The 8,425-nt window shown below is 35.8% G+C and overlaps 1 protein-coding gene across 2 annotated transcripts; it reads left to right on the forward strand.

Moving 5' to 3' along the window:
- The first annotated feature begins 2,204 nt into the window (after window positions 1–2,204).
- Window positions 2,205–8,425, forward strand: LOC130947521 (cellulose synthase A catalytic subunit 2 [UDP-forming]-like). 2 transcript variants are annotated; one of them, XM_057876218.1, is made up of 14 exons: window positions 2,205–2,638; window positions 3,637–3,832; window positions 3,933–4,168; window positions 4,260–4,362; window positions 4,461–4,647; window positions 4,791–5,057; window positions 5,130–5,475; window positions 5,577–5,714; window positions 5,815–5,940; window positions 6,049–6,261; window positions 6,356–6,626; window positions 6,714–6,910; window positions 6,982–7,332; window positions 7,452–8,425. In XM_057876218.1, exons 1-14 carry the CDS (start codon window positions 2,558–2,560, stop codon window positions 8,034–8,036), a joined length of 3,297 nt encoding a protein of 1,098 aa, XP_057732201.1. In that variant the 5' UTR covers window positions 2,205–2,557; the 3' UTR covers window positions 8,037–8,425. The 2 variants fall into 2 exon arrangements, with proteins under 2 accessions (XP_057732201.1, XP_057732202.1); XM_057876219.1 differs by lacking the exon at window positions 2,205–2,638 and adding an exon at window positions 3,379–3,432.

Below are 8,425 nucleotides of genomic sequence, written 5' to 3' on the forward strand. Positions count from 1 at the left end.
CTTGAAATGAGGCTCTCAGGCTCTCAGCAATCAAATAGGAAAAATATAGGTAGACAACAAAAATATTAAATAATATGAATAATAGATATATTAGATGTTCATTTCATTAGATATACGAATGATTATTCTAATAATATTAAGATTTAGGTGGATAATTTAGAGTTATAGTATATTTTTATTTGATTGATGATTGTTCATGTTATTTAACAAAATAATTGATTATCTAGCATAACCCAATCAAATATTAAGTTTAGCTGAAATTTAGTGTAAGGTTCAATCACAATTTGGGATTATTTGAATTATTTGGTTATTTAAGATATTTATTTTAATCATATTATTATTATTATTATTATTATTATTATTATTATTATTATTATTATTATAAAGTATTTTTTTTTTCATTTTCAGATATGTTTGGTGGTAATTAATACACAAGGCATTAATAGATGGGTACACAAGCTGCTATGGCATAAAAGGGAAGCATCTAAAATGGTCCACTTTCCCTAACTATGTTTTTGCCATTAGCATGTGTAGCATTCATTTGCTCCTCCTTTGGATTCTGATGCTTTCTAGGAACATATTAACCCCTCTCTGACCCCTCTGTATAATTTCTATCTTCTGAGAAAGGAAAATTAAGAGATCAAAGTTGAGTCTGTGGGCAAACAAGATCCAAGCTAGTTGGATATATATATCCATCACATGATGTTAAAAGAAATAATAATGACTTGTCTATTATTTCTCATGCATGAAAATATAGAGAGAAAAATTGCTCTAGGTCATTGTAATATAATGGTTGCTTAATCACTTTCACAAGCCAAATTCCAGATATAATACAACTTACACATATAATTGAAACCTCATTTAAAAATTTGATTTGATTGAGACCAGATTACGTGTATACAAAAAATTAACTACTAAATTAATTTAAAATATTAATCTTTTTTTTCTTTTTCATCTTTCTAAGATCATAGAACATCAATTTTATAACACTGTTACCACCATCAATCATGGAACCACCACCACCAACAACAATAATAAAACCTTATCCCACTAAATGCAGTCTGCTACATGAATCAAATGACATTATTATACTTATCATGTCTATAGAGAGACCGTTTATATGTAGATCTCATTTGACCACTTTATGGATGATCCTTTTAGGTATTCCTCTGCCTTTCGTCACTTGTCTATCTTCCATCTCATTCACCCTCCTGACTAGATGTTCTATCGGTCTTCTTCTCACATGTCCAAACCATCTAAGACGCGATTCAACAATCTTTTCCACAATTGGTGCTACTCCAACTTTCTCCCTTATATATTCGTTCCTTATTGTATCCAATCGCGTATGGTTACTCATCCATCTCAACATCTTCATCTCTGTCACACTCAACTTATGTCCGTGCTTTCCTTTAGCCGCCCAACACTCCGTACCATAAAGCATAGCTGGTCTTATAGCGGTGCGATAAAATTTACCTTTGTTTTAAAGGCACTTTTTTGTTGCATATAAAACCAGATGCACTCTACCATTTTGACCAACCTGCTTTGATCCTATAATTTACTCAATCTTTTCATTATTTTATATGATCCAACCAAGATACTTAAAACTTTTAATTTTTCATATGATGTTTTTCTTAATTTTTACCTCTATATTAGAGTTTTAATCATGGAACCACCAAAAAGTTAATCTTGTATTATGTGAAATTATACTTTTACAAAATTAATTAAAAAAATAAAAACTTTTATTTTCATAATATTTCCTTGGCGCCCCATGTTTTACTACTAAAAAACAGTTTTAACAAACCGTTACACGTTTGATATGCTGATTTATTCATTCTTAATGTTATGTTACTTATAAGAATGTGTATCTGTTAATGTTTATAACATACACTTGGTTACTTATAATATAATAATGGATTCAACCACCCCATAAAAACCACTGACAGTCAAAAATATCCCACCTTACAATTACACTGTCTTTTTCTCTTGTTCTTGCACGTGGAATTTCCAACCCCCACCTTAATTTTCACCTTTTTCTTCTTTCTTTTTCATTTTTTCTACAAGGAAATTTTAGTTCTTGGCTTCTTGCAATGCAACTATGCAAAGTGCGAGCTCGTGTTTGTCACGGACGAACTTTTCTCTTTTGATTTTTGTTAAGTTCTAGTTTTCTTTAACATAAGTGGCCACAATCTTGGTTCATCAAGCAAAGGATCAAACTCAATTCACTCATCATTATTCCCACCAAATCTCACTCACTTTCTTAACTCGTATCATTCATAACTTCTCTTTTTCATCTTATAAATTTCATAAACTTACAATACTCCCTTTAAATTTTCCATATTTGCTTCTCTCTCTCTCTCTCCCTCTCTCTAGCTTGTGTGGTAGTAGTAATGTTGTGGTGATGGTGGGTGTGTGAGTTGAATGTAAAGTTGTGTTCTTTTGAGGTTTGTTGGAGATGGCAGAGGCTGAACAATGGAGTTTCTGAAGTGGGCCTCTCATTTTTCTGAAAGTTTCAGTACAGTTTGGTTCAGGTGGTGGTGAGTGGTGGTTTCAGCTTTCAATGGATACAAAGGGAAGATTAGTTGCAGGCTCACATAACAGGAATGAGTTTGTTCTTATCAATGCTGATGACACTGCAAGAGTGAGTATTCTCTTTCTTGCTTTCTTTCTTTATTGCCATTATTACCATGCTCTACTACTAAACTATATATGACACTGCAAGTTGTTGTTGCACCTTCATGCTCTTCAAAATGAGAGTTTTCTTTTTTCTTCTTGTGTTTGTTTGTAGTGGATTTCCATACTGAATTTTCAACCTGCTTTTACTTCTTGTGTGTTTTGTTATTTTCATGCAGAATTTCTGAAAATATTAATTCATATTATGGAAAAATTTACATCCAGATTCTTCCATTTGGCTTTTGGTATTTTTGCACTTTCTTATTGAAATAAACAGTGGAATTTTTTTCTTTTCTTTTCTTTTTCAGTCTTCCTTTTTTCCAATTGGGTATATGAGGGTCAACCTGTTCCTCCCCCCTTGTTTCTTGTTCTTTATGTTTATTGTTATTAAAATATAAATAAAAATGCAAACTTTATGATTGCCCATTTAATGAAAGGTTGCAGCTTTGATCAGAATTGAATACAGTACCAAACAGTAGCAACATAAAAATCAAGCATTGCTCACAGGGATTTGTTGTAACGAAAAATAACAATAAAAAATTATTTCAGAACTCACCTGAAACTGGACACAAGAAATTAAGTGAAGAGAGATATAGAGTGAGTGAGTGTAGCAGTGAACTGCTGAATCAAAGAGGTTTAAGATGATGAAGAATTTGGTGCTTTTTTTTTTGTTGGTAAATGGATCCTCTATTTCATCTCAAATTACCAATTTCACCATATCCCCAACCAAAAACCAACGAAAAATTCAAAGCCTAACAAATGGTAAATATATTTATACAACTCTTTGTCATTTTAATTATTTATGCTTTAAATACATTGAACTTTTCTTCTTACTTTGATGTTGCATATATTGTGCACTGAAAATCATGTATCTTCTGTTTAGTGTACTATAACTATAAGTATAGAGTCCAATTTTAATGACATATTGATTGAGGTTAATATTTGCTCATATGATATGATTCTCAGGTGAATGGAGTTACAGAATTGAGTGGACAAATTTGCCAGATCTGTGGGGATGAGATTGAGGTTACTGTGGATGGGGAACCCTTTGTTGCTTGCAATGAATGTGCATTTCCTGTGTGTAGGCCTTGCTATGAGTATGAAAGAAGAGAGGGTAACCAAGCTTGCCCTCAGTGCAAAACCAGATACAAACGAAGCAAGGGTGAGGTCCCAACCAATTTTTACTTTTATTTCTTTAACATAAGTAGTATGAATTGTGATATAGATGTTTGGCTAATAGTGCAACAAACCAATATCATTAGGTAGTCCTAGAGTTGAAGGTGATGAAGAAGAGGATGGTATTGATGATTTGGAGAATGAGTTTGACATTGGAAGCAATATCAAGCATGATCCTTGTCACATTGCTGAGGCAATGCTTGCCGCTCGCTTTAACACTGCCCGGAATTCACAGTTGAATGCTTCTGGAATCACCACACCATCAGAGTTAGATGCAGCTTCTGTAGCTGCTGATATCCCTCTCCTGACTTATGGTCATGAGGTTAATTAATTTCCTTGTCTAATGTTTGTTCTTAAATTTGTTATGGCATTGCTGCTTCTAGTTGTCTAATAATGACTTATCTTCAATTAAGGATGTTGGGATTTCTGCTGAGAAGCATGCTCTCGTTGTTCCTCCATTCATGCATCGTGGTAGACGGATTCATCCTATGCCTTTTCCTGATTCATCTATACCAGGTAAGTTGATTCATTTTGTTTTTGTTTTCTTTTTAAGCATGATGTTTAAGATCTGTGCCTTCTTATTAACTTGTCCAATAATGCTGATGGTGATGCAGCTCAACCCAGACCGATGGATCCTAAAAAAGATTTAGCAGTTTATGGATATGGAAGTGTTGCATGGAAGGAACGGATGGAGGAGTGGAAGAAAAAACAGAATGAAAAAATTGAGGTGGTTCAGCACGAAATGGTTGATGATGATGGTGGGAAAAATGGTGATGAGTTTGATCATCCAGATTTGCCTAAGTAAGTGCTATTAGCCAACTTCTTATATTGAATGTTAGATTTATTTCAACTAATCTCAGATACTCAGATTAGAATTGACTTCTTGAATCCAAGCTTGTTTATTATTTCCTTATTTTTTGCTTGATTTCAAATTGTGTGATCAGAATGGATGAAGGTAGACAGCCACTCTGGAGGAAGTTGCCAATTAGTCCAAGCAAGATAAATCCATATCGAATTATCATAATACTCCGAATCGCTGTTCTAGGCCTATTTTTTCATTATAGAATTCTCCATCCTGTCAATGATGCATATGCATTATGGATGACATCAGTAATATGTGAAATCTGGTTTGCTGTGTCATGGATTTTGGATCAGTTTCCAAAATGGTGCCCAATCGAGCGCGAAACATACCTCGACCGTTTATCACTTAGGTAGTTATCTTTTGTTGTAGTACTTCTCCTTGTGTGTCACAGTTCTATAACTAATTCTTTACACCTTAACAGATATGAGAAAGAAGGAAAGCCATCTGAATTAGCTGATATAGATGTATTTGTCAGTACAGTGGATCCAATGAAAGAGCCTCCACTTATCACTGCAAACACTGTTCTGTCCATTCTTGCCGTGGATTATCCGGTCGATAAAGTTGCATGCTATGTCTCAGATGATGGTGCAGCTATGCTTACATTTGAAGCACTTTCAGAGACATCTGAATTTGCAAGGAAGTGGGTTCCATTCTGCAAGAAGTATAGCATTGAACCGCGGGCTCCTGAATGGTATTTTGCTCAGAAGGTTGACTATCTAAAAGACAAAGTGGATGCAACCTTTGTCAAGGAGCGTCGCGCTATTAAGGTTTGCAGCTGTTATTGCTGTGCCATTTTAAAATTTAGATTGTTGAAGCAACTCTACTTTAGTAGTTTATTTGTTTGGCTCTTCAACTTTGTTGGCAACAGAGAGAGTATGAAGAATTCAAAGTGCGGATTAATGCATTGGTTGCAATGGCACAGAAGGTGCCGGAGGATGGCTGGACAATGCAAGATGGAACTCCGTGGCCCGGAAACAATGTCAGAGATCATCCTGGGATGATACAGGTTAGTAGTACTTAGTAGTATCATGCAGCAAAATTTTGTTCCTGAGTCCAGATTGTGAAAGCTGTGTCCTTGTGTTGTTTACTTGTGATGCACTCAACAGGTTTTCCTAGGCCAAAATGGTGTTCGTGATATCGAAGGAAACGAGTTACCTCAACTAGTTTACGTGTCTCGTGAGAAAAGACCTGGATTTGAACACCACAAAAAAGCTGGTGCTATGAATGCCTTGGTAGAGACTCTTGTTCAGTTGTTCCTCTATTTCTCTTGAACATTTTAGATTTACTTGCATCTCTCTATTTACCTAATTATCTTTTAAATGTGGTGGTTGATTATCAAGATACGAGTTTCAGCTGTCATATCAAATGCTCCCTACCTACTGAATGTTGATTGTGATCACTACATAAACAATAGTAAGGCACTTCGTGAAGCCATGTGCTTCATGATGGATCCTACATCAGGGAAAAAGATATGCTATGTACAATTTCCTCAAAGATTTGATGGGATCGATCGTCATGATAGATACTCGAATCGCAATGTTGTGTTCTTTGATGTAAGTAGGAATTTGTCCATGTTTGCCTGTGCTTACTTGCATTTGTATTGTGCTTTGGATGAAAAGTTAATTCTTTTTTCGATATGTTGTGTAGATCAACATGAAAGGTTTGGATGGCATCCAAGGACCAATATATGTTGGAACTGGATGTGTCTTCCGGCGGCAGGCGCTTTATGGATACGATGCCCCTGTTAAGAAGAAACCGCCGACGAAGACTTGTAACTGTTGGCCTAGATGGTGCTGCTTGTGCTGTGGATCTAGGAAGAAGAATAGGAAAGTGAAATCAAGTGCTAAAAAGAAGATAAAGAGTAAGGATGGTACAAAGCAAATACATGCACTAGAAAACATTGAAGAGGGAATTGAAGGTATGGGATACCCCAAATTGCTAATGCCTTTTAACTTGATGGAATTGTGATGAGAATTTGTTTTTCTGTTGAAATCCCCAATGGCAGGTATAGATAGTGAAAAGTCATCACTGATGTCACAACTAAAATTTGAGAAGAAGTTTGGTCAATCACCTGTTTTCATAGCTTCAACACTTATGGAAGATGGAGGTGTTCTAAAAGGCGCAAGTTCTACATCACTCTTGAAAGAAGCCATCCATGTGATTAGTTGTGGTTATGAAGATAAGACTGAGTGGGGAAAAGAGGTATGCTGCGACGCTTAAAAGCTGGATTCAATAAGTATTTCTATCTGTGCTAACTTCCGGTTATCTTTCAGGTTGGATGGATATATGGTTCTGTTACAGAGGATATTCTAACAGGTTTCAAGATGCATTGTCATGGTTGGAGATCTGTGTACTGCATGCCAAAAAGGCCTGCTTTTAAGGGCTCAGCTCCTATAAATCTCTCGGACCGTCTGCACCAGGTTCTCCGGTGGGCTCTTGGTTCTGTTGAGATCATGTTGAGTAGGCACTGTCCTATATGGTATGGATATGGTTGCGGCTTGAAATGGCTGGAGCGTTTTTCTTACATTAACTCTGTCGTCTACCCTTTGACTTCGATTCCCTTAATTGCCTATTGCACCTTGCCAGCAGTCTGTCTCCTCACTGGGAAGTTCATAGTCCCTGAGGTATGATCAAAAGTATTATTATATTTTTTATAAGCTTCAGATTAAGTAGAAGTAGTATGTTGATGTTTTTGTGTGCATTGTGTAGAGTACTAACTAATGCTTCATTTTCTTATGAACAGATTAGCAACTATGCTAGTATCATTTTCATGTCCCTCTTCATCTCTATAGCTGCAACTGGCATCCTTGAAATGCAATGGGGAGGTGTTGGAATACATGATTGGTGGAGGAATGAACAATTTTGGGTCATTGGTGGTGCATCCTCGCACCTCTTCGCTCTCTTTCAAGGTTTGCTAAAGGTTCTGGCTGGAGTTAACACAAACTTCACAGTCACATCCAAAGCTGCGGACGACGGAGAATTCGCCGAACTTTACATCTTCAAGTGGACATCATTGTTGATCCCTCCTTTAACCTTGCTCATCATGAACATTATAGGAGTCATTGTAGGTGTCTCAGATGCAATAAACAATGGATATGATTCATGGGGTCCCCTTTTTGGTAAACTATTTTTTGCTCTATGGGTCATTCTCCATCTCTATCCATTCCTCAAGGGAGTTATGGGAAAACATGAAGGTGTTCCTACCATCATTCTGGTATGGGCTATTCTTCTTGCTTCAATCTTCTCACTACTTTGGGTAAGGATCAACCCATTTTTGTCAAAAAGTGACATTGTATTGGAACTTTGTGGGTTGAATTGTGATGATTAAATGAAGGCATAGATGGTTTGATATTTTTTTGTAATGAAACTGTCTACAATATGCATAAAGTTTTGGGCAAATACATTCCTTCATGCATTAGAGTCTACTCTTGGATATAAACATGGAGGGTGTAAGTAGATACAAAAAGCTATGGTTTAGCACATAAAACATTTGATTGAGTTTTGATTTTTTTTTTCCACACTTGTTCATTCTATGAGTTTAGAAGATTGAATGTGAGATGAGTTGAGTGATTATGGCAGAGGAGCTAATGTTATTGTAATTATATAGTTTCCTTCTGAATAAGGGATCTCAAATTTGTAATATTTTTCCATTTGTTTTGAGTCCCTCCTTAAATGGGAAAAGAAATGGGATCAAGAGTGTGGTATTGTTCTCACTAT

This window comes from Arachis stenosperma, chromosome 9 (genome assembly GCF_014773155.1).
Source record: "Arachis stenosperma cultivar V10309 chromosome 9, arast.V10309.gnm1.PFL2, whole genome shotgun sequence".
NCBI lineage: Eukaryota > Viridiplantae > Streptophyta > Magnoliopsida > Fabales > Fabaceae > Arachis > Arachis stenosperma.

What these genes read in the sequence shown, in the direction of transcription:
- LOC130947521 (XM_057876218.1), top strand. Translation starts at nt 2,558, where the DNA reads ATGGATACAAAGGGAAGATTAGTTGCAGGCTCACATAACAGGAATGAG. An exon ending in ATCATCCTGGGATGATACAG is followed by an intron (nt 5,715 to 5,814) that starts GTTAGTAGTACT and finishes TGCACTCAACAG; the next exon opens with GTTTTCCTAGGCCAAAATGG. An exon ending in GCAATGTTGTGTTCTTTGAT is followed by an intron (nt 6,262 to 6,355) that starts GTAAGTAGGAAT and finishes TATGTTGTGTAG; the next exon opens with ATCAACATGAAAGGTTTGGA.